General features: G+C 39.9%; 1 protein-coding gene across 1 annotated transcript; it reads left to right on the top strand.

Moving 5' to 3' along the window:
- The first annotated feature begins 937 nt into the window (after positions 1-937).
- Positions 938-20828, top strand: exoc3l2a (exocyst complex component 3-like 2a). The gene is made up of 13 exons (XM_088321038.1): positions 938-1076; positions 3561-4119; positions 5862-6082; positions 7516-8272; positions 9554-9668; positions 9740-9850; positions 9912-10012; positions 10085-10195; positions 10269-10404; positions 10502-10624; positions 10688-10843; positions 15779-15900; positions 19891-20828. Exons 1-13 carry the CDS (start codon positions 1010-1012, stop codon positions 20213-20215), a joined length of 2904 nt encoding a protein of 967 aa, XP_088177164.1. The 5' UTR covers positions 938-1009; the 3' UTR covers positions 20216-20828.
- Positions 20829-27083: the final 6255 nt, after the last annotated feature.

Below are 27083 nucleotides of genomic sequence, written 5' to 3'. Positions count from 1 at the left end.
TCGCAGGGCACACAGAGACATACAACTCAATCGCTCATTCACACCTAGGGACAATTTGGACTGGCCAATTAACCTGAAATGGATGGCTTTGGGAATGTGGGAGGAAACCCACACAGAAATGGGGAGAACATGCAAACCCCACACAGGGAGGCAGTGGTAGCTGGACTTGAACGCTACACCACCCAGCCGCGTGCCGGCATGAATTTTGGCCTTCTTTTGTAAAATTATTTTTTGCGATACATCATACCTGGAGAAAAAAAAGAAAACATCTTGGACGTACCCGGAAATGGAGATGGAAATCTTCAATTAGTTTGAAACCCATAGTCAAAATGGATGTGGAGTGTCTCAGCTAAAAAAAAAATTTCCAAGCTCTCAAGATTGACCAAGACAAGAAATACAAAGGGTTTACTGCTTCCACAGGTTGGTGTACACATTTCATTCTATTACTTTTATGATGTGGCTATTTCACAGCAGTTTTAGGTGGTCGTCCTTTATGCGAGTATATAACTATATAGTTGCTTTCAGAGTGACGCGCTACTTTGGGGTGATAGTAATCTGGGGGGTATTTGAATCAGTCAAATGAATCAACTATTAGCTGTAGCTAATTACTTTTTATAGTAAAGCACCCAAAATTGCTGAGGCACGAATGGAATTTGAACCCAAGGTCATCCTTCCGAATTCTGCCGCTCGAAGGAATATGCTTGAAGGGTTAATATCCTCTGGTGCTATCAAATCCCCGAGCTGAAACGAATTCAAGATCCCTGATGTAGTCGGTAATTTACGGTAGTAAAGGTAAGGAGAAGGTTCCCTGGGGTTCTTAGAGGGTGTGGTATGGGAGTGTGTGCTGAAGGTTTCTGCCGGTGTAGGAGGGGTGGAAGCCACAGGACAGGCCTTTCCTCAGGAAAACATATCACCTTCCACCACAATAGAGCTTGCCAGGAAAGCCATCGCATTGCTCTCTTGAGTCCATGCGTACTTTCAGACACACTCTCGCACTCATCACTCACACATGCACAACAAAGACTGCACACTCCACCATGACACGCTACTGAAACACTGCGAGGATATCAAATCAGGTAGGAGGGCTTCAGTCTCATTCTTGATATCGTTAACCTCATGCATAAAAGGCGCAACTGGATTTTTTTTTTTGTCTCATGCACGGTAGGTAGTCAGACCGTGATTCATATTTATATTTACTTTTTGATACTGGAATAATTCCTACTATTTAATTCCATAATTTAACTTTCGGCATGCTATTAAGGCTTTAACCACTTACGTATTTAATATGCGATAATGGCCTTAGAGTATGACCGTTACACTATATCATATTTAAGTCCGGAATTCTTTCGTTAATGTTTCCTACAGTGTCGTTGAAAAAGTACTTGGCCCCTTCCTGATGTCTGTGTTTTGTGCATATTTATCACTTACAAAGGTTTCAGGTCATCAAACCAATTTTAAAATTTCACAGAACCAACCTAAAGAAATACAAAATTCTGTTTTGAAATGTTGATTCCATTTATTAAGGCACAAAAAAATCAAAAGCTGTCTGGCCCCATGTGAAAAAGTAGTTGCCCCCGAAACCCGATAGTGAGTTGGGGCACCTTTGGCACTGATAACAGAAATCAAACGTTATGATTAATGGTAATAAGTCTTTCACAATGCTTTGGAGGAATTTTGGCCCACTCTTCTCTGCAAAACTGTTTCAAATCTGCCATATTGAAGGGTTTTCTAGCATAAACCGCCCGATGAAGGTCACACCACAACATCTCAATTGGATTTAAATCCGGACTTTGTCTTGGCTACTTCAGAACCTTTATTTTATTTTGATCGTTGTCCTGCCGCATGATCCAAGAGCGCTTGAGTTTGAGGGAACGGACTGATGGCCGTTCTCCTTAAGAATCTTCTGGTAAACACCAGAATTCATGCTTCAGTCAACCTGTTCTGGAGGCACCAAAGCAGCCCCAGACCATCACACTGCCACCACCATTCATTACTGTTGGCATCATGTTTTTTTTGTCAAATGCTGCGCCATTTTTATGCCAGGTCAAACGGGCTGCACACCTTCCAAAATGTTTAGTTTTTGACTCATCAGTCCACAGAATGTATCTCAAAGTGTTGTGTTATTTTGTGACACCAGTGGTTTTGGCCTGGGAACTCTTCAATGGATGCCAATTTAGGCCAGTGTATATCTTTTAGTCGGGTCATGAACACTTAACTGAGGCTAGCAAGGCATGCAGTTCCTTGGATGTTTTTCGAGGTTCTTTTGTAACCTCGTGTACGAGCTGTCATTACACTCTTGCAGTAATCTTGGTTGGTCGACCACTCCTGGGAAGGTTTGCCACTGTTCCCAGATTTCTCCATGCGTTAATAATGGCTCTGACAGTGGTTCACTTTACCCTTACAAGCCCTACAGCCTTGGAAATATACTTGTGACCTTTTCCCAACTGGTGGATTTCAATAACTTTTTTGTCTAATTTCTTCTGTAATTTCTTTGAATCGTGCCATGGTCATTGTGTTCTTGAGATTGTGTTGCCTACTTCACTTTGTCTAAGTTTTTTCCAAGACTGTTGTTAGTCACAGTTACTCTGTGAGTTAACAATGTAGGGCAATTACATTTTATCGTACAACCAGAAAGGCCTATATTTTTAATAAATGCAATCAACCTTTAAAAACAGCATTTTCTATTTTCTTGGGTTGTCTCTGAGTGATGGTAAATTTGGATTGAGCGGAACTTTTTGTGAGCGATAAATGCAAAAAACACAGAATTGAGAAAGGGGGCAGATACCTTTTCATAGCACTACAAATACATCAGATGTTGGTAAGGCCATTATCACATAAGAAGGCTGTAAACAGCAAGGCTGCTTGCTATCTCACCAAAAAATGTTTTTGATTAATAATTCGTGAATCAGCAATTGTTCTGAAAAACCCGTCATGTTGGATCAATACTAATTAATTGGTGTGACTTAGGTGCCACTCTTGTTTTCAAAATTGAACCATTTTTATCTCTTTTCTCGAAAAACCAATTATTATTAGTAATAACGTTTTTGCATGAGATTAACCATATTTTTCAATCAACTCAGAGTGCTGTGGTTTGTTTTTGTGTATTAGTGATTTTTTTGGAAAGGTTTTCCTTATACAGTTCAGAAAAGTGTTATTTCATACAGAGGTGTCAAACTCATTTTAGCTCAGGGGCCACATGGCGGGGGGCAGACTATCAAATTAATGGCATACAAGGTGTGCTTTGGCTGAAGGGATGTGGGTCTTTTCAGTGGCTAGGACAATGCCCTACAAACTAATACCAGCTGCAGTTAATCACGCGGGAAGAAGAAACACAATGGCAGGGCAAAGTCTCCAGAGAGCAGTTCCAGCGTCATTTTAAGCATACTTGTTGAGAAACATGGCAACAATTTCAAATATTTACAAGCACTTCAACTATAATTCAAGCACTTTTCAACCCCTGAAAACATAACATGAAGTTCAAGCATTTTTAAAGATTTAAAACACTACGAACCCTAAAAACTATTCCTATGCTAAAACTTGTTTTCCTTGTTGTTCAACAGTTGGATTCTCAAGTACAACCATGCCAATTTTAAAGAAGCTCCCAGGTAGGTCGAAGAGCTGCCATGAGTTCCCCAGAGTCAACGGCGAACTTATTCTACCCAGACTCGATTTGGACCTCAATGAATTGAACGATCTTAACGATTTAAAGGAATTGCACGATTTAAAGGATCTGAAGAAAAACCTCAACCCTTTTGAGGATGTGGACCTGGGTGAAGACGAGAGGAACGACAGGGGCCTCATTATGGGGGAGCTCAATTCTAGCCTCCAGATCAGGTCTTCCCGAGACGAGCAAGACGAGGAAAATGAGCTAAACGTCGAAAAACACGGGACGGGAAATCTGAAGGGAAAGCCTCAGAGGGGCACCTTGGAGCGAATTTGTGGCGTGTCCCCACTGAAAACTCTCGGAAAATTGGGAAAGGGGCTTCGTAAATCCGGGCGCAGCATGTGGGGGAATAATTCGCCTCATTATAGCCCTGGAGACTCAAACACGCTCCCATCGGAGAAGGGGAAAAGAAAAGGACTGCGCAGAAGCTCAGAAGGAATAATGACTCTCTTCCGGTGAGGATGGCTAATTGTACCGTATTTTCTGGACTACAAGGCGCACCTCAAACCCCCAAATTGGCCATACATTTGAGAGCATGCCTTATCTACGGCAAAATACGGTGGATAAGATCAGAAATGCATGCAGTATTTGTATGCGATACTACACAAGAGTTTACGGTACATGCCATAATCGTGCAATGATTAATCAAAAAAAATATCCCAAACATTGTTTGCAACGGGAATCAAACCAATGTAACGGCAGTGAGAGCGGCGACACTTAACCATGAGAGTACCATTGATACAGATGACATGAGAAAAGGGATAATATTTCATACTCACAGTGCCAGAAACGAATGTTAGATAACTAAGAAAACAGAAATTTGACCTGAACAATATAAATAAACACAAAGTTGAAATTCATTATCAAATACACCAAAAGGTTGTTCCCCTCTTCATGCTTTTTTTGCGTTTAATTAAATCTTTCAGGATTACTTTGTTTTCTCTATTCTCCAACATTTGTTTCTGGCACTGTAAGTAAAAGTAGTTTGATAATAAGATAAAATGTAATGTCTTTTTGTCTGTGATTTTCATCTCTACTGGTTTAGCGGATTTGGTACTCTCACTGCGCGACCCAGGTTCAATTCCCGTTGTATTCAATTCTTTGGAATTCGGTCAGCAAAATGTAATGACTAATCAATCGTTGCAATAATATATAAAATAATATATTAAAAAATACATTCTGTAGCCCTCAATGTGGTCTTAATTCCATGTGTCATATAGACTAGTGTATATATATATAAAAAATATATATCTATAATCCAGTGCGCCTAATAGTCCAAAAACTACGATAATTACTCTTAAGATTTATTACTGTACAGTGGTGTGTACAGACATTTTTTGGGGGGGTTCTTGGGCACATTGTCACTTATAAAAGTATTAAAAGTACATTGTGTATTTTTAGCTCCTCCTAGTGGAATAATCTAATTTATCAAACAAAAACAAAAATAAACGTATTGATTGGCATTTTGAATAATAACCCAAAAATACATGAAGTGTTATAAACTATTTACTCAATGCTTATAGGTCGAAACATTTGCATTCATTTTACATTTCATGAGGCTCACCTAGAGGGAGCCGACATGATTGTCTGACATCTTGCTGCTACAGGTACCCTCAACATGACAAAAACCTATCTTTATTCTTTCTTTTCTCCCCCATTTTCTTTTCCTTTTTTATTGTTTTTTGTTTTGAGTTGCTTTCTTTATTTTTTTCCTTTCTATTTTCGTTGTTGTCTTTCCTTTTTGTGGAAATGTAAAAAACAGGGTAATTTATACAAAAAAACCCTTTCACGTTTTATTGAACACAGTACACTTTTTAATAATTAATTAAACATAAAACTGCCAGAGGCTCTAGCCCCACCTAATGAAGAATTTTGCATACTCGCTGTACATTTAAAAACCTTAAACCATTTCCCATACTCAAGCCGTTATGAGGTGCATATGCCTAAAACGTTAACAATAGCCAAAATGTATTGTACCGGTAATCTTTTTTTCTGTAAAACTCAAATCCTTAAGGCGCAGCACACCTCATTTTATGTGCCCCCAAAAGCAAAATAAGCATGCTGATTTTGTTGCTAAACTACAAACGTTGTTAACAGTGTTAACCTTTGATAAATAGAAAATATTTTTTGTTTTTTTGTTTGAAATCTGCTTCACTTTTCAGCTAAATATAAATATGTTCTTTGTTGTCCTGTGCAGCATTACTGGCCGTCGCAAGGAAGAGCGCAGAGAGAGCCTGCCCTGTGGGGATCTGAGTGCAGACCGCGAAGTAGAGGCTTCTAGGCGGCCCTCCTACCTCAGGTTGATGAGCTTTGGCAAACTGCAGAGGGAATCTATGTCCGACAAAGCCTCAGAGGAAGAGAGTGATGAGGAAACGGAAGAAGAGGAACTAGTGGTCAAAACTAGAGAGCCTCTCTCAGGTAGCACGCTTCTAGGCAATGACATAATCCCGAATTCTTAACATGCAAAATGTGAGGAAATAGTACATGGTTTTTGCATGAAATCTCATTTAAGTTTCCGAGATAATGCATTCTGAAGACACGCTAGCAAGCCAGTTGCCATATTGGTTCAAGTGTTCAATAGTCCGAGAGGTTAGGAGTGTTTTAAGCTAAGTTTTTGGTAGCTTTTGCAGAAAATGCCTAGAAGTTATGTCACAGGTGGACGGAGTTACAGTACAAGAAAAAACAAGCTGCCAAAAGGGTTTAACTAGAAAAAATAACACAATGAAAGATAATAAGGGCTAACAAAAGCTTGCTGCAGCCTCAGCTGAAAAACGCGAGACTGTCCGACCAAAAACACGCAGTAAGCAGCCAGCCTTACCGTTTTGGTGTTGCAATTTTGCAGTATTTTTGTAGTTTTTCTGTAGTAGTATTTTTGGAGTTCACACACTCTGGGACAATGCAATATTTCCTATCTTATTTACTTTTTTATACTTTGACCATTTTTGTTTGGCAGGCCGGATTAAAAAGCCTGCTGGGCCGCATGTGGCCCATGGGTCGTAGTTTACCCACCACTGCTCTATGGTCAGCCAGGTGTATGTTTATCATTGTTAATTTAATTAAGGCAGTAAAAGGTCTAGAGTCAAACATAGTCCAGACTTACTTTTGACCTACTTATCAAGATTTTTGTGGTTCACATCAGTGGTCAGCAACCACGGGACCGTGGACCGTTACTGGACCATGGGTCATTTGGTACCGAGCTGCACAGAAATGTATTCATGTATGCACGCATTAATAAAACTTACATTATAGACAAGGTTTTACAGTAGTTTATTTCTGTGTTCGAGCAATAATCAGCTGGAAAATACCACAGGCTACATTTGTTAAGCATTGGATGCAACGGCAACTGATCCCGGATTGCTGTGTTCAGAGAGCTGAATTCCAACCACCAGACAATTAAGTTTGTAGAGGTCATATAAAAATGCATTAGATATTATCTAATCGTCACAATATTTTTACTCACAGTGCCACTATGTACAATGTTGTAATGGAGCATTATGGGAATTAATTCAGGAAAAACAACGTTGTACAATGTGGTAAACAGCGAGTAAAAATAGTGAGATGCTGAGATAAAATCAAATGCTTTTTCTATGCCATCTTGTTCCCAAGTGGTCTCATATTTTTACAGTCACTTTATTAATATGATTCTTATCATTGTTATTAGTTTTAATGTTATTATTGGGCTCGGGCGCAAGAATTTTATCAGACATTGAACTGTTTTTTGGTGCAGAAAGGGACACGGACAACTGGTTTGAATGCGTTTCTCAAGTAGATGTTAGTGTAAATTGACCGCTACATCCTTATTTGCTTATCTACTCCAAACCTGAAAGTAATTGGATCTATACTCTCAACAGTATTGGAGATTCTCCAGTTAGTCAACCATCGAGATTTACTCCTTGCTGACACACATATTCAAGAACTGGAGCGAGAGTGTGAGCTTTTGTCTCTTCTGCCAACTCCAGCCAGCGTCATTAGTCCTATTCCTAGTCCCTGCCGTCCTCTGGGCATGATTCCCCTTTCATGTTCATCCTTGGATGAATCACTCAGCTCCAGCGCAACTCTGGATTCCGGCCGCCGGAAAGAGAAAGACGTGGAGCTTCTCTACGAGGCTTTGATGAAGGAGATGTGGGATGTTGTGCGCGAGTCTCTTCGTCAGCCCAGCGCTGGGCCTAACCTTGGGCTTGTGGTACTGGTTATACAACAAGAGGAGCATGCAGACGTGACCTGGGCTCTCAGAGAAGGGAATAAGCCAGAGCAGGATGTGGACTTGGCTCCTCAGAACCAACAAAGCCACCGTCCACGCAGGATGAAAATGAAGTGGAGGGAGGCGGTGGCGGAAGCTGCTGATTGGAGCCTGCCAAACCAAATGGACACTCAGGCAGGCCAGTTGGGGACATACCTGGAGCGCCTGAGGAGTCGCATGGTGGATGACCTGGACGCAGCCCGGAGGAACGCCGTGTCCATTTACCCCGAGGAGTTTTCTGCATTCCAGGTGTACGTGGAAAGTTACCATCAAGCTGTGGCTAAACGTCTCAGAACCCTTACCCGTAGCCCACTGCAGATTACGGATGTCTACTCACTGCTTGACTGGTTCTACAACATCTATAACCGGTAGATATGTCCATCATTTCTTATCCCCTGTAATTTATCACCAGCGATGGGTGTGTTACTGTCAAAAAGTAATTAGTTATAGTTACTAATTACATTATTTAAAAAGTAATTACGTTGACCCCAGATTACCGACACCCAAAAGTAGCACGTTACTCTGAAAGTAACTTCAGTAAGTACCGCATGCACTCTCATCGAAGCCTGACCACCTAAATCTGCTTAAAAATAGTCACATAATAAAACAAATAGAATGAAATGTGTGCAGCAACCTATGGAAGAAGTTATCCCTTCAAATTTCTTGGTTTGTGCAATCTTGAGAGCTGGCTAACTAACAAAGCCGAGACACTCCATATCCATTTTTCTTCAAACCACCCAGGGATTTCCTTCATTTTTAGGTTATTTCTGAGACATTTTCTTTTTTTTCCCTAGGCATGGTATGATGCAAAAACAATTATACAAATAAAAAAAAAATCTGGAATGTTTTAATTTTTCCCCATTGATTTGCATGTTAAACCACGACCCCTCCCCATGTGCTGCCTACCATTCGCTACTGGTGACATATGTGCATATAAAACGTCCCCGGACTTCAGGATTATATTTTATAGTGGTAAATACAGTTTAGATTTGAGCATATACGGGAGGATATCAAAAGGGAGAAATTCAGTGTTCTTGTACTGAAGCCCAGGCGGTATAGTGCTCTTCTTGGGACTAAGAGGTCACAAGTTCGATTACCGACTCCGCGGAGTTAAATGTGGAAGTCTCCTAGGGCAAGTCACCCCTAATGCCCCCGATAGGCAGGTAGGCGCCTTGCATGGCTGCTTCTGGCTATCGGTGTGTGTGAATAGGTAAGTATAAAACACATCGTAAAGTGCTTTTGGAGGTCTTTAGCGACTTGAAAAGCAATATAAAAATGCTGACCATTTACTGTTTGTACTCTGTGCTTAAGTCGGCGCAACTGTGACTGTATTTAGTTGTACTTTCTAAATAGATATAAACATGCCCACCCTTTTCCTGTTAGTTTGAGTTTTGTGTTTGTTGCTGACAGACTGAGAGCTTCACGTAGCTTCATGAGAAAAGGAAGAATCGTAAATAGTTAGAAGACATTATAATCCTCGTTTGCTTTTAGAAAATAGCAGAGTAACGATAGTTTAGTTTCAAAATTTTATCAATAAGTTGTGAGAGTACTCGTAACAAGAAAAGTAATTGCGTTCCAGGAACGCCTTCCTTTGCATTGTATTACTTCCAACACTGACAATCACTCATAAAACATGACTCTTTTTAAAGTGATGTTTTGGGAACCATTGGTACTACAACACCAATCAACTATGCTTCCTTGGAACCGCTTCTGCCCCAAGACACAGTGGATCAGTTGGAAAAGGAGTGCCTCAGTATTGTCAAAGTAAGCAAAATGGTTTCATTTTTGAACCCCTTAGAAGACGTACCAAAATATTTTTATTCTTTTACGTCTAGGACAAGGTGACTAAAGAGCTAATTCAGGTTCTGGATGAAGAAGAGAGGCGATGGGCCAACACCCTGCAAATAGAGGAGTATCAGTCTCACCTTGCACGCTCAGTCATTCAGGTAATTTGATTTTGTCAATTTCATTTAAGAATGTGATGCAACTATGACACGTATATTTCAGAGGCTCAAAGTAGATCTGGACAAATCTACATCTGTGAACCAGTTCCTAGGAGCAAGAGTTGCTCGCTTTAGTCTTATTGGTTTGGCTGACTTTCTTTACAGGTACAATTTGCATTTTCCATCATCGATTCAGTTGGACTTAAGTTCCCCCCAGGTTCTCAAATCTGTGTGTAGTTTCCAGAGAAAAGTGGAGATGTTTCATGAGACCCAGGCAGAGTTTGGCGATCGTGGAGATGGATATGTCTCCAGGACCATCGCTCTAGTGAACTGTTGCCCACCTCTCAGGTGAAACAACCTTGAAGTGGATTTCTAAAGTTTGTTTGATTATCATTCTTGATATTGTTGTTGATTCCTTCAGATCATTTGTGGAGCGCTGCAGGCAGTGTGACCCACAGGCAAGCGAGGATTCAGCAACCAGAGCCAACTCCTCCCTGGACAGGATCATCAACCAGTCAGTGAGGGTGTTGGCTGATAGGCTGTTTGAGCACATTAGGGTGAGCAGATTTGGTCCGTCAGGTTTTTAGGATCAAACCAGTAAACAGCTATGACAGATATCAATTCTAACCCTTTTTGGTCTGCTGTTATTTCCAGCCGTTTTTTGACAAAATGATTAAGAGAAAATGGCTGAACAACACGGACACATTTGAGGCCATTGAGGCTGGTATAAAACAACATTTCAAAAAATTCCGAAGGATGGACCCGCCACCATATCAGGTAAGTTTAAACATATGATGCTGTGATTTCTGACAAGGTTGAGGTTGCATAACTGGCTTTTAGACGCTGGTGGGTGAGGTTCACCGTCGAGTCCTGGTGGAGTATGTCCGAGCTATCATGCGGGCACGGCTCATTTGCACCTCTTCCAAAATGAGAAAGAGAATGGCCTTTCGCTTACAAGATGAAGCCAAACAGCTCAAAGGGCTCTTTAGGGATTTGGTAAGTCTCTTCTTCATAGTTACGTATAATTTGAAAACCAGAATAGAACATAATATTAGGGCCTTACTAACAAAAGAAAACTCCCAAAACTATTGAGTCACGCAGTTTTTTATTTCCTTTACAATTCATTTTGGTTTCCAAATTGTGGCTAAAGTTTTGCAAAGTTTTTTTAAGTATTTATAACTAATTATACATATACAGTGGCCCCTCTACATACAAGCTAATTGATATACAAATCGAACGAAAACCTTGCTCGACATAGAAAATCCAAGTTGCAAGAATTGAGAGACGCTTCCACTAGAGACCGAACGAGACCAAAAGCCTCAGCTTGTTTTCTCCATCGCGCCGCATCTCTCGTGCTCGCAATTCGCGGGTATGCAACAACTCCCCCACTCTTTCAGGGCGGGGCTTTAAAGTAATTTTAGAATCATCTTTATTATCTTATATCTCTATTTTTATGTTTGAATACTAATTGAATGTGTTTTAGTGATCCGGAAGATATGTTTTTGTAACAATTCAGGTTCAACCTGGATGAATTTGGGCGTTTGGGATTGGATTGATTGGTTTACAGTTTTTTGGGATCAGACAATTTTGTTCGAGATGCAAGAGATTTTAGATATGAGCATGGCTCCTCTACCAGAGGCCTGAGAATTTAAGGGTTCTGTACAGTATTTTAACTGTTCCTACAACTGTGCTCTTCTGGACTGAGCCTTCAGATGTTGTTCCTGGAATCTGTCTAAGCCAATCTTTTAGTTTTGGGGTTACTGCTCCGAGTGTCCCTATGTGGCCTTGACCTTTCATACCTGTTCATTCAGCTCTTTAAACCTTTGGTGCTTCTTCAGATTCTCGTGTTTATTCTTCTTGATGGCAGCAGGTATCCCCAGATCTAGTATCACCACCCTCTTGTGCTCTTTGTCCAACACCACTATGTCCGGTTAATTAGCCAGAAGATGCTTTTCAGTCTGGAAGCTAATTCCCCCAAGGTCCTGGCTCTGTTGTTCTCAGAGAACCTTCTGTGGTAAGGCACATCAGGATTTGGGTTGTATGCAATACAGGTTGCAGATGTTCCTGTATACTATCCCCGCTACTTTGTTGTGCCTCTCCATGTACGCTTGATCCAGCTAAGATCTTACACCACGTCACTTTGCGCCGAACTGTTTCTTTGAACAATCTGCATCTTGGATCTGATTTACTCAGGTAGATCCTGGCCTCCATGGCTCTTGTGCTTATGGCCTGTTCTTGTGCTGCAATGATCAGAGCTTTTGTGCTGTCGTTCAGTTCTGCTTTTTCCAACCACTGGTACGATGTCTTGATGTCAGTCACCTCTTCTATTTGACAGTGGTACATGCAATGTACCAGGATGTCTGCTCCATCTCCTCTACACTCTCATCATGTTTTTGCTGCCATAGACATTGACTTGCAGGTTATAATTTGGGGCAGTTTATTTGTTGCACTCTTGGATTTTTTATGTTTTATCCTGGACTATGACATTGATGCTCACTAGCTCTCAGTCTCCCTTTTTCTGCTTAGCCTATAGCCTCAGTGTCCTGGACTTAAGGTAAATTCCTGCATGCATGGTGATGAGCTTTCTCCTCATAAAAATAGTGTGATAATAAGATAAGCTCTAATACCTTATTGTACATTACCTATACCACTGGTGGACTAGTTTTTTCTTATCACTACTACTCGGGTTGATTCCTATTGTATATAATGTTTTGCATTTTTAGTCAGTGATATCAATTGTTAATCATTAGGAATGCATTACCAATCATATCTACCGTATTCTGTAGTGTATAGGGTTCACCTGTTTATAAGGCGCACTTTCAAGTTTTGGGCAAAATTCAGTTCTAAGCTGCACCTAATAGTCCAGAAAATACGGTACAAACAGTATAGAGAACAGAATTAACAGCCAGGTCGAAAGCCAAGCTGGCGGAGACTTCCTAGGGCAGTAAAAACCAGTGTTGATACATGAGTTGATTTAGAAAAATGGCCACAGTCAATGGGATGGAGACGGATGATCCTGGCTTACGTTAGCACAAACCCGGAGGGGGGAAGGAGTTGTAAACCACGCCTGACAATGTGGTATTTGCCCGCTTTTGGTGCCCAAGGTCCAACAAGTGTCCGTCACTTGCTTTGACAACAGGAAGCTGCTTGTGCTTGGAGGGAACTTCCTGTTCCTGTTAGCTGCCAGACTTTGAAGTGAAGCCGGAATGGCCTTGATGCTCTTTTTCGCTGAAGAGTAGAATCAAGTGACGACGAAAAATGGCAACTGGGGTGACGGTTTGAAAAAGTGATTGTTATTTTTAGAAAAATTCAAATCATAGACTTTTGCTGTCCTTAGAGAAAAGAACAGTAGCCAGAAAAAGTTTGGTTACTCTCTCTGTGAGAGGCTAACCTAGCTTTTAACGGTAGGTGGTGATCACTACCAATTGAAGTTTAGAAAAAAAATAAGATTGTAAATAATCTCAACACTAAGAATTTCAATTAGTTTTGCACCTGACATTTAAAAGCATTACATCTGTTGTTTCTGTGTATGCTTTTATTGCTTTGGCGCTTTTCCACTTTTGGATCAAAAGGATTCTCAACTGGTCTGGAGGCACCATCCCACCCTAATTAAAAGTCGCGACCAAAATCGAGAAAAAGATCCACTTCTCAAATTTATTGAATGAAAGGATTGTGCAGAGGAGGTAAACTATAACATTTCTTTTTAAACTAAATGACCAGCAACCTCGAAACTATTTCAAATAATAATATTCCCTTTTAAAGAGACAGTGTGCATTTAAGTCATAAGCAAAAATACATTTGTCGAAGCACAGGAAACAAACATCTATGCAAAAAAAGGGCCTAGAGAGGGATGGGCTGTACTTGCTCAAAACACACCCGGTAGTGGTAATCAAGGGAACCGTGAACCTTGAACATATAAAGACTGATTTTTCAAATACTCGGACTTGAAAAACAAAACACTCATAAAACTCATGGCAAAAATTATATGAAATATCTTTTGGTTTATTTACTTTGAGTCTCCGCAGTTTGTATTATTCCTCGTGTTTTTTAGCACTCCTTCTTCGGTTGCACTACACAATACAAAAAAATAAATCACGGTACCTGCATAGCTTGACATCACATTTCAAAAGGTATAATTTATTATACATACAAAAACAAGATTTTGAGCCAAACGTATACTTACAAATACATGAAGAAATTAGAATAGAGTTGTATTTATTGTTATTGATAACATAGCAGTGAACATAATTTACAGAGCTCTGATCAGACAGGGCTCTCCAAAATATACAAAATAAACAAATAATAGAGAAGAGAGAAATTAGAAGAAAAAACCTTACAAGGAAGTGCTTTGACATACCTATGATTTCTATAGTAATTATAGTTCAATGAAAAGTAGAGCGATAACATTGAACACCCAAAAAAACCCAAAGAAGTCAATAAATGAGATAGAATACTCATTTTTATATACACTACCTATTTTTCGATACAACTGGCAAAATATATATTTTCACAGTATTGTGTGCAGGACCATCACCACCCTAAACAAGCACTCAAAACTGAAGAATATATATCTTGACAGTTGCACTCAAAAATGGGTACTCATATTTTCTTTATCAACCTATTTGTGAATTTTTGCTGCTGCTTAATGTTATTGCCCTTCTTTTTGTTGCATTATTATCACAACTTGAGCCAGTCAACAAGTACCGCTTTGTGAATATTTTTACCTATTTTCCTGACACTCTTTTCTCTTATTTTTCCTCTTTTGAGTCTTTATTTTATGTTTATCTTGAAGAGCCATGTCTAACCTTGTTGCAAAGAATGTTCACTACGTTGTTATCAATAACAAAGACTATTCCATTCAATTGTTTAGGAAGGTGATGGCCCTGGGGAAGAAACTGTCTCTGAGCGCATTAGTCCTTTTTTAAAATTCTTTATTTTCCTTTTTATTTTATTTCTAATTTTTTAATTTCATATTATACTTTAATTATTTGTATTTTTAATTATATTGTTTGTTAATGCAGCATCCATTGCAGCCTGGTCATCCTAAAAGGCGGATTACCTCATGCTGAGGTTTTTGAGTGTTTCCTTGCCCTCATGTAGGTTTTAGATCAGGGAATTATGTCATAATAGTCTGTAGTTGCTTGAATTATTATGTGGACTAAATTGTCTTTTTCTATTTGAACACTACCTATTTATTGGATTACCCTAATAACCATAATCTTTGTTTTCGACATATTTAATGATTTTTCTTTATTTAATAAAAGCATTCCCTAAATTTATTAAGATCTTCTGTCATTTCATTAGATTCAGAACCTCTTTTGAACTATGGGCACACTTTTTATAAGTTAAAAAAAATCTCCTGGCACGCTGTCCCTTGAAAGTTTTTAAAACTCCAGGCATTGAAACATAAATATTTTGTTTGTTTGTTTGTACATGATTCAATTGTTTGTTTGTTTGTACATGATTCAAATTGAATCGTTTCTTGTACATGATTCAATTGTTTGTTTGTTTGTACATGATTCAAATTGAATCGTTTCTCCGGCGCCGTCACGAATGGCAGCCACTCCAGCAGCTCCCGTGTTATTTTCGATTGTTCTCAGCTCAGGGATGCTGCTGGAAAAGTGAATTTCCCTTTGGGGATGAATAAAGTATCTATCTATCTATCTATCTATCTATCTATCTATCTATCTATCTATCTATCTATCTATCTATCTATCTAGTCTGTGCAGCCCTTTGAGACTCTTTGTGATTAAGGGCATCACATATAAACATGACTTGACTTGACTTGTTTCAACTGACCTTTGGTGCCTACCAGGTCAAAGAGGTAGTGATCGGGGTGAGAGGGATCCTTTATAATTTTTTTTGTTCTCTTGTAAATTTTGTATTTGAGTATTTTTACAAAAATAGCCTAATGAATGTTGCAATTTTCAGGAATCAGATTCAACTTGGTTGGACAGTCTCATCTGCCATCTAGCTGACATCATCCTCCTTGAAGACAGACCTTCTATCCAGATGGAAGTTGCTGTGTTGGTCAAAGAATTTCCCGACATTCGGTAAGGGTTTAACAAATAAGTTGAAGGTGCTGTACGGAATTTGAAACTTTTCTACTCACCGATGCCACCGTCTGGCTTGTGTCATTATTGCAACCTCCTCATGTTGCATAGGCAAGTATGTGCATTTCTTAGAATAAACTCTTTTTTTTCAACTTTTTTGAAGCTTGGGTTGGGGTTAAAACCGTAAAGTAATCCTTTATTTTTCGCGGGGGTCTCGCTCCAAAAACGTCCCGCGATAGTCAAAACCAGTGAAGTCGACACCTTTATTTATTTTTGTATTTAATTTCAGTATTTATTTAATAATTCAGTTATTACTCAAGAACAAACCCAATATACTGCTCAAGTATTTGTTCAATAAATAAAAGTGCTGTACTTTATACATGTTTTTTTTTCAAATAAAAATTGTACTGTCAAATTATAATTTTAAAAATAATCTTGCTATTTTATACACAACTATGTAGATTAAAGACCCGAGTCACTTTTCTTTACAAGATACTTTGCTGCCATTATGCGGCTGTTATGGAAAACTGCATTTTCCTTTCGGTTCTTTCCTACAGAAACCATATATTTTTTTCATTATCAAACATTTTTTAAATGCACCAGGGAGTTACAAGTGAGCGCCAAAGACCCGCATGTGGCTCCATATGGCGGGTAGAGAGGTACAACTTTGTTGGGGATAGAAAGCATCTTCCTCTGTTTCGCCAATCACAACGCAGAACACAGTACACAATGAAAATCCACGAAGCATGGAACCCACAACAAGAAAACTACAATACAGAAGACATTACTTTACTTCAAACAGATCTTTTCTTACTTTCACCATTTCATGCTTCACTAAAAAAACTCTTTAAGGTCTGCAAGCGCCCTTACCCCCTTTTCTCCTACTTAATGTGTTCCACGGCCTGAACAGCTTTGCTAAGAGTTAGAGAAAAGCAGATCGACATGGTGGGCAAAAAAGCATTACGGCTCTTTGAACTTGGTTGTTTTTTTAACATACTGTATAGTTAATAGATAAAATATTCTACTTTCAACTTTTGAAGGACACCTCAAATGACGCACCCCGCCTTTAAAGTTCATGCATGCGTCGATAATAATAACAGATTCTCTACACTATTTCCTCAACATGACATTATTTATGCTTACTGTGACACGTTCACAGTTGTTTTTGGCACAATACCAGAAAGAGAAAATGAACTCAAATGTTTGTTTTTTCTGGTCATGATGGATCATAACAAGGAAAGGAGTATGAAAACATATCATGCATTACAATGACTATTTTGGGTATGTGCTATTCTCTTATGAATGAGTGCATAAGTGGCCTAGGGTTAGGAGGAAGCCCAAAGTGCCGAAGATGTTTATTCACAGATGAAGACTGATGTGACAAAGGTTGTGCCCGCGTTGCAAATGACGCAGATGTCTCTAAAGTGCAGACAGGAAGTTGCTGTGGTGTACTTCCTGTTCCTGATACCCTGCAAGGAGACAGCCTGGTGCCACAAATGGAAAGATTGATGGTCCAGACATCTTTTCTTGGATTTTTTTCTTCATTCTACACATCCCCTTTGGTATTTTAGAGATTGATTTCTTGTTAGTTTTAATTGTAAAAGTTTTTATTGAATAAAATACAAACAACTACAGACTGTAGTGAATAATGATCAATTTATCAGGCTTAGTCATTTATAGTGACATAAGTGAAAATGAAAGGCAGAAATTTCTAATTGAGACTGGGTGATTTAAACTACATTTATCTTTGCTTTAAATCCACGTCTCAACAATATCACAAGTGGTTAAATTTTGTTTTCCGTTAGAAGGACGTCAGGTAATATTTGACATCTAGATGTGGCTGTATTGTGGAGTGCAGCCATAAACTAGTGCTACAAAGCACAAGGAAGAATAAAAATTACAGCCACTCTAAGTGACCAAACAGCACAGTTATGTCAGCCCCCTCTGGGTGAGCCTTATGTTATGTTTGTATCCCTTAACCACTAGGGCTGCAGGGGCACAATTTCCTGTGGTGTGTCTTGGGCAAGTACAGCCTGGTGGCGCCCATCTTTCTCCTGCATAAAACAAAAATTTCCACCTGATCTTGAACTGGGAACTTCCGCATGCTTGGCAAATTTGCTAACCACTTGACCCACAAATATATAAAAATAATGCATATTTATGTAGTAGCTAATGTACTTTAGCGTATTGTTCAAATCAATATTGTTATTTTTGATGAATGATGTTATTTTGACCACTAAGGGGAATTTAATAATACACGAGGCCCCTTAAAAAAGTAAAGAAGGATCTCTGCATGCCACTTCTTTTAAAACATCACAGTATATGCCAAAAATTAATGTAAATCGTGATAATAAGGGCCAAATATGGGAAAAATCAAACTGATTTTTTAGAATTTTAAACAAATAACCCCACAATTGGAGATTAATGTGCAAAGTGTATATTTTAGGACACTTGAAAAAAATCCTGTTCCAGTCAATCACACAAGAGCAACATCAGTGGCAATAAAAACCTGAAGGTTAAAATCTCACGCAAACCTTTACTGCAAACCTCAAAACTTAAATTAAAATCATTGATAAAACTCATGCTCTCTCTATTGTATATTAAGTTACAATGTTAATTTTTGACTAACAGTAAGTAGCGTACACAATTTGATATGATCAAAAAAAGTATCAAATATGGGAAATACTCATACATTGTAGTATTGAAAAGTAGTATATAATTGATATAAACATTGTGAAAATATTGTATGCAACAAGATTGGACATGGCACTCCAGATTAAACATGTTATAAAGAATTTAAATAGAAAAAAAGAGGAGATAAAGATGAGGATAGAAGGAAGAGAAAAGAAAATTACAACGTAGTGCTTGGAGACTGGCCTAAGCTCTAATAATGGTGCAATGTCCATGAATGAAGAATAGTGCATAATAACAATACTGTAGTGCAATGAAAGGAGTTTAATAACATTTACCAGCACAAATAAAAACAAAAGTAAGTCACCAGGTATACATTTTCAGTTATGTGCAATAACATTTAGGGTGGTGATGGCCCTGGGAAGTAAGCTATCTCTGATCCTGTTTGTCCTTGTTTTGAGAGACCGGTAGCGCTCATCAGAGGGCAACAGGTTAAAGAGGTGTTTGAAGGAGCAGCTTTATCCATACAGCTCCATTGATGATGAGTGGAGCTGGCTTTGTGCTTGCCCTCCTGAAGTCGAGCATAACTTCTTTGGATTTTGTGGTGTTGACTATTAGTTTATTGTTCAAACACCGCATCATTAGCGTATCCACCTCCTTCCTGTATGCCATGTCAACCTAATCAGAAACGAGTCCCACCAAGGTGATATTTGTCAGTGAACTTCACAATCGTGTTCTTGGGGTGGGCTGGTGAACAGGCCCAGGTATACGTGGTGGCTCAGCACACATCCTTAGGGGGATCCGGTGTTCAGCGTCAGGCCGGAAGAGACATGGTGGCTGAGTTTTCCAGCCTGTGGGCAGTTGAAGAGAAAGTCCATAATCCAGCTGCAGACTGAGGAGGAGAGCCCCAGGTGGGAGGAGAGCCCCAGGGGGGAGGAGAGCCCCAGGTGGGAGGAGAGCCCCAGGTGGGAGGAGAGCCCCAGGCGGGAGGGTCTCCCAACCAGGTTCATTGGGACGAGGGTGTTGAATGCAGCGCTGAAGTCCAGGAAAAGCATTCTGACATAGCTCCGAAAATTTCTCTAAATGGCTCTGCACACCATGAATAGTGGTGTTTATCGCGTCGTCTGTGAAACAGACGATGGCCAACTGATGAGGGTCCAGTGTGGGAGGTAAGGAACCTTTTATGTGCTGGATCAGAACCTCTGGAAGCACTTCATGACCACAGGCGTAAGTGCAACGGGCCAGTAGCCATTGAGACTGACCACTGATTACTTCTTTGGGACAGAAATGACGATGGAGGGTGAAAAAAGTATTGAATGTATTAACGTTGACAGGTATACCTCCGTCTCCTTCCAACAGGCAGAGGCATGTCTCCACCCTACTGAACATCCGAGGCATGATGCGTCAGACGGAACGTCTCGAGATCCTCAACGTGGTCAAAGATTTTCAGTGCAGCTCCGCCTTAATGTGCAGAGATCGCGCCGTCTTTTCCGACATCCCCATCACGTCTGAGATGCACTGCATCAGTCTGGGATTCCTGCGTCTTGCCATGACAGTCACCAACTGGTTTTCGGAGCAGCGGCTGAGGCGATCCCACGGGAGTGGCTCCAGACCTCGATCAACCGAAAGTCATAACAGCGAAGATGCAAATAAATTGAACAGAGATGAAAAGCTGATGTTGTGAAGCTGAGAAGAGCAGTTGCATTCATACTGTGATGAGATGAGACGTATGCGCACAGAGACACCCCAAAAAATAACAGTGGGTACGTGAAAACGCAGGTACCGGATTTTCCAGACTATAAGGCGCACCTAAGAACCCCAAGTTGGCCAGAAATGTGAAAGAGTGACTTATGACCCGGTACACCTAATATACTGCGGAATATGGTGGATAAAATTAGTAATATGAACAGTTGTCATACATGTACTACACAAGGTTTTATGACCCGCTTCAGTATTAAAGCAATGATCGAGCAAGCAATGATTGAGAATAATCATCGCTGATCCAAATTGCAATGAACTCGGACCCAGTTCGTAGCCAACACTTTTCCACCAGACTACCAGTGGTACAGATTATATATAAAAAGACATCAGAGCGAGTATCTCATTATCACACTACATGAACTCATGGTGCCAGAAACATTGATTTGCATAGTGCATTCTGATAGGTTAAACAGTCTCTCGACTTCTTCATCCGTGCGTCAATAACATTGTGAAAGACAGAAACAGAAACCAGGTAGTCTATCAGCAAAATACTATACAAGCTTTTTTACGTAGGTATGTATATCAAACGGAGAGGTTATTGATACACAGGTGAAGAAGTGAAGAAACTATTCAAACTATCAGAATGCACTATGCAAATCAGTGTTTCTGGCACCATGAGTATAAATAGTCTGACGAGATAAGCTCAAATGCCTTTTCGTAGTTCAACTGCAAAGTATCGGCACCTTCACTGCTGCTATTCGGGTCTGATTCCTGTTGCAAAATTTTACGACTTTAATCAGCGATACCTATAAAGTGATTAATCATTGCACAACGGTTACACAGTAGTCTCAATTTAGGTATGAGAAATTTTAGACCAAAGACTATTTTGGGGGGGTGTGCCTTATAATACGATGTGCCTAATAGTGTGGAAAATACGGTAATAGTCTATCTAAGGTCAGAACACAGATATTTGTATCCATACAAATGAATCTATTAGAAGTTAAATGACTAATAGTTCTTCCCGTATGCATGTGGTGCCTTTGGGCCAGGCATGTCCAGCCAAGAGGCCAGTTACGGCCCATAATCAAATTTTTACTGGCCGCTGCCTCTGTTAAAATGAAAATTATGTGGCCTGCCAGTAATGTTGACTGCAATATGAAATACATTTGTACAAAATAAATTCATCGTTTCATCAGATGATGGCAATAGCCCCTTGGCCAACTTGCCTTTAGCTTTCTGTGAGCCAACCCCATTTCCGACGTGGCGGCTGTAAATCAAGAAAGGAAAGGCCGCTGCTTCCAGGACAAGTAGAATTTGGTGTATTTCTTCACCAAAATCCGGAACAGCTGTGTCTGCCTTATTTGCCAAGAGACTGTGGCTGTTTTCAAAGACTATAATATCAAGACGCATTGCCAGACGAATGCCGACCACAGAAAGCCAACTGGAAAGGAACACTGAAAAGGCAAAGCAACTGGAAGCTGTTTTAACGGCACAGCAGCGCTTTTTCACGAGACCCTGCGAGTCAAATGAAATTCCTACAAAGGCGAGCTACGAGGTCGGGACGCTGATCGGCAAACTCTGCAAACCTTTCACGGAAGGTGAATTTATTAAAGACTGTCCTAAGTATGTCAGGCTTAATAGTCGCCCCTCACACATTTTCTGCTTACCAAATCTGGCCAGCTTTCTGAAAAGTTTGGACACCTCTGCGTTAGGCAAATAGACATTGTTTCTACGTTTAACTTTTAACGTGAAATAAAAGATGTTTTAATTCATATTGTTCAACAAAATCAACAAAGTACTGTGCTTGCTTCCTAATCCTATATATTTCAATCAGACTATTGCCTGCATGTAAACGTACCCAGTGCTAGCTTTTATGCTACATAAAAAAACTCGCGGTACTGCTCGTTCTGTTCACACTCACTTAACTCTTTCTGAAACACATGGCCTTTAGTCTTTTTTATCTATGAATTATTCTGCACCATAACCATTTTATCATCAGTTTATTTAAGCCCACTTCATCATGAGATGACAAAGCCACATCATAGCAGAGGCATTTCTATACGATACTTCCCTGGTGTGTACTTATTCTTATGGTATGCTTATGGTATCTAGTGATGTGTTGAACTCTCACTGTAAATGATATAGATCTATTGCTGGAATCCTAATAAAGACCCATTGATTGGGTAGATTGAGCAAAAGTAAGTCTGATTTTGTGTATGCATATTATGCCTATTCGACGAGGAATCAAACCGCTAAATTTTATGCTTAGTTCACGCTCAACTAAAGGCCAAGTATCTTTTGATTTTAAGCCCTAACTACATTTTAGGTATTCAAACAGTAAGAGCTTTAACAAAATAGGTATGACAGGAATTTCTTTAAAGTAAAAGTTTTGTGGATTCTCACACAGAAGTGAGGCACTCTATTAACAAAAGATATGCGTCTCCTAGGCACAAAATAACGTTGTCACCCCTAATATAATCGACGTAATGCCGTTATTTCCTTCATTGAATAATTCAAGAAGTTAGCATTGATTACAACTGTTATGTCATTGTTTGGTTAAAGTGAAAAAAGTGCGTTGATTAGGATCAGAAATGTAAAGTAATGATATTTATTTCAAACATATGGGCTACTAGGTCAACCCATTATCTATTATGTTATATAATGGTTGCTAAGACCAATGTCAGCTGAGCTTCAGAAAACCTGTGTCACTTGAGTAATTGTTATTTGAACTTTGAGCAAACATCATGTTATTTTCTTATCGACAGCCAAGTTCAATGTGGCTACCCCCATTATGACATGAATACAAAAGTGGTGCATTTTCTATTTAAACCAGAATTTCCAAACAGAATGATAATTCCAAGTAGGTATAGGCAAGTTCGGTTGTCAGACTTTTCAAAACTGCAGAACAGTACTCCCGTGTTTTTCGCGAGGGTTATATGCCAAAAAGAAACCGTGGTTGGCAAAATCCACAAAGTGGAAATCTTTGTATTTATTTATTTGTTTATCGTGCAATGTAATACTGTCAGACAAGACGAAAGGAAGACTGAGATCACTTGCGCTCGTTTCTTGGTTTTATTGAAAGGAAGGAAATGACAAGGTGGGATTCTTCGATCCGTTGGTTGGCGGATTGACGGAACTTGACAGGCGGGTGAAGCATTGGCGGGAATGGTCGCGGACAGGCGTAATTCTAGTGTTCGGAAAAGAGTTCAGGAGTCAGACGGGCAGGGCAGATTACAGAAACGGGTCGGCAACGGAGATCAATCAGAAGAAAACAGGGAGCAGGCAAAGAGTCAGAGGTACGGGCTTACTGAGCTGAATGCAACAGGTAGCGTGAGTACAATCAGACAAAGTGTTACCGGAGCTGGGGATTTAAATGTACAGGGTGCACCAATCAGCTGTCCTGGCTGTTGGCGCCAAATCCTGAACACAGGTGTTCCCGATCCGGGTGATTGTGACAAATACTCGATTATACATTGAAACCAAAGAACAAACCATATTTACAGACTCAAGCATTTGTTTAACAAATGAAAGTACTTTATTTTATATATTTTTTTCTTACAAATAAATTCTGCCACTGTGAAATTATCATTTAAATCATCAATGCGAACTGACGTCTTACAATTGCTTGGATTAGTGTTTCCACCGCGACCCAAGTAATTGCAGGTGAGAAAATGAAAACGATTATGAAAAAAATACAAAGTACAATCCAACAAATAGTGACTGGTGCATGTTTGTGTGTTATTATTACCACTTTTGAGCTGCAAGACAATTTGCACGTACACTCTAAAAATACAGCAAGCTATTGTACGTATGTGTACATATCAAACAGCAACATTGACACGCAAGTAGAGAGGAGGCGGAGTGACTGTTTAGCCAATCACAATGCAAGACACAACTCACAATGAAAATCCATCTGTAAAGCGGATTTGTAACTGATAGGTTTAATACAATAAAACGACTTAGTGGAATGCATTTAGAACAGGTTGGAAGGGTTGGGCCTTTTCCTGTTCTTCTCGAAGCTCAACATCCATTGATGTATTTTCTCCTTATTTTGAGTGTCTACTTAACTTTAATCTTATCACAATGAAAAGTAAAACTATGATATAGTAAGGGAGTACTCAAGAACTGAATATGGTCTGAGATAATATAGTCCAGCTGCAATAACATGTAATAAACAATAATATGGGGCTATTTTCCCTTTCGAGGAAGGTCAGCTTCACTGGTTTGCCAAAGTTCAATCTTTTGACTTTGTTATCCAACAATTGTTCTATTAACATCTGCCCGCTGCTAACTTTGGTTGTTTGGTTCTTTCGCGTGGGTGTGTCAGTCTGCGGCTATTTTAAACAATACGTACGGAACAGAGCCGATGCTGACGCAGAAGCAGCAGGCTGTTACATAGCGCACACACTAACAGTATCTTTGTTGTTTATATTAAAGATATCTCAGTTTTGTTCAGCAGGCAAAGATTTTGAAGATATGGGGCTCCGCCGTGACTACCTTTGTGACGCTCGCCCCCTGCAAACCAAGAAGGGTCATAAACCCTAGGGGCCAAAAACGGGATGTTTTTCTATAAACAAGGTTTTCCTGTTGTCCGCTGAGGTGCCAACGGATGCTTTTATTGGAGCCAAGTTTACGTTTGGTACCGAGGGGAATTTCCTTTCGCCCAAGTGAATGTTCAACGGCCGGCGAACAGAGCTTTTTGACGTCAGAGTTGCTTTGGGGCTTTTCATACAGCGCCTTGGGAAATTGTCTATTAAACTGACCCCGCTGCCCCAAACCTTTTGACCTTTGACGCATTCCAGAGTTCAAATCACATTTTTTTAGATCCCAGTCATGATTAATACATTCGTTTGTTAATTTAAAAATATTTTTGAAAGGATATAATTACTGCAAAAGTAGTTATGATCAGTTTTCAGCCATTTCCTCAAATTCCCAAATGGACTGAGGTCTGGATTTTGAATTAAACCCTATTCTACCTGGGGATATGATTGACTTTCCCATTGTAGTTTTTGCATTTATGTTTATGCCGAGCAAAAAGAAAAATGCAGTTTACAAGAAAAGCTCAAATAGTTGTCTTGAGAGTGAAGTATGTGAAATTGTTCAGTATATAGTTTAGCAGATACCTAAAAAAAGGACAGAAGACAACAATATATTTTGGACTGGCGAGGAGAAAATAGGAAAGAGCAACTTCAGATAAGGAATTCCAACTAGTTCTCAAAGCCCTCCCTGAGCCCTTACACTGTATCAAATCTCATAGGTTAAAAAGACAGATCTGCCCTAAAGGGTGTGAATATCAAAGAAGAGCAACATAAAATGCTGATAGTTACAATTATGTAACTATCAGTCTATTAAACCATCATATCATCATAACATAATAATAATAATAATAATTTCCTTTGTATTGTCATTCTTTGTAACAATGTACACAGAACGAAATGTCGATACACCTGACCCGTTGTAGCGAGCCGATGCAGCCGCAGCCAACAGAGGGCGCCGCCATTTACCAATGTTATAAGTCTTAGGTGGGCAGCACGGCGGCGCAGTGGTTAGCGCATGTGCGGCACAGTTCATGTCTTGGGAACCTCCTGCGTGGGTTCAAATCCAGCTCCAGACTTCCTGTGCGGAGTTTGTATGTTCTCCCCGTGCTTGCGTGGGTTTCCTCCGGGCACTCCGGTTTCCTCCCACATTCCAAAAACATGCATTTCAGGTGAATTGGCTGGTCCAAATCGTCCTTAGGTGTGAATGAGCGAGTGAGTTGTCTGTCCCCGTGTGCCCTGCGATTGGCTGGCAACCAGTTCAGGGTGTCCCCTGCCCACTGCCCGATGATTGCTGGGATGGGCTCCAGCAACCCCGCGACCCTACTGAGGATAAGCGGTGTAGCTAATGAGATGAGATGAGATGAGATAAGTCTTAGGTATGACTATGACTCGGCCGAGGCGCGAACCAGTGACCTCTCAGTCTCAAAGCGGGCGCCCTACCATCTAGGCTACTGAGCTGGTATATCACTATCATAACAGTCAAAATGACGAACTGGCATCCTACGCAATCTCTTTGCAGGTGTCTAATTTTAAGAAAAGAAGCAAGCAGAGATGCAGTCAGCCGGCTGCACAAAGAGAAAAGGGCAATCTTTCATAATGTCAAGAGTTATATTTAAATTACAATTATCGTTTCATAAAAAAAAACATGTAATTGTCCATCTGGCTCATCATGACAGAGTTTAGAGATTCTACCCTGAGTGTGGTTTTCATTTGTCACAAGTCATTGTCCAATAGTGTTGTGTGTCAGAGACGTTGGAGTGAAGCTGCCTTTGCTGGGTTCTTGTGTTAGTACTCTTAGTAATCGTGATATAGTGTGGGAGGTAGTGCTTGGTTGAGTGTGTATTATTTTCTGACTTGGCTGACTTTAGGTGCGAGCTTTTCTGGAACTGTTTTCACAGACAGTTCTACATAGACCGATTATTGGGCAGGCTGATTATCGGCGCAGATATTTTGGAACTTGACAGATATAGGTATGGGCGTTTTTATTTATTTACTGGCCGATTTCTTTAGACTCTTTAATGCAGCACAGCTCTCTCCCTCTCTCAGTTGCCCCGACGTCTCCCCTTCTCCTCTAAATTCTTCAAATTGTGTGCCAGGTTAAGTGACAACACATTTCAGACCTTTTTAAAAAAATCCATATTTATCTGACAATACTTAACCAGGGTCACACTGGGGCTACAAAAATTAGATAACTCATTTTGCTGTCACCAACCAAACGGAAGTGCTTACGATCATAATAGTCTAGTTCATTCTAATGGATCTCTCTCTTCTCTGGTCTACTATAAGCCTTATAAAGGGGGTAAAAATTCCCAA

The sequence above is a fragment of the Urocampus carinirostris genome, chromosome 17, assembly GCF_059441175.1.
Source record: "Urocampus carinirostris isolate Australia breed hairy pipefish chromosome 17, RoL_Ucar_1.0, whole genome shotgun sequence".
Classification (NCBI taxonomy): Eukaryota; Metazoa; Chordata; class Actinopteri; order Syngnathiformes; family Syngnathidae; genus Urocampus; species Urocampus carinirostris.
Note: the sequence above shows the minus strand (reverse complement) of the source record. Positions and strands in the feature narration are given on the sequence as shown.

Bases quoted from the DNA above. Each gene is read 5' to 3' on its own strand.
- exoc3l2a (XM_088321038.1), top strand. From the start codon at position 1,010: ATGCACAACAAAGACTGCACACTCCACCATGACACGCTACTGAAACAC. The intron at 10,196-10,268 runs GTGAAACAACCT...TGATTCCTTCAG, and splicing joins AACTGTTGCCCACCTCTCAG to ATCATTTGTGGAGCGCTGCA. The intron at 10,405-10,501 runs GTGAGCAGATTT...TGTTATTTCCAG, and splicing joins GGCTGTTTGAGCACATTAGG to CCGTTTTTTGACAAAATGAT.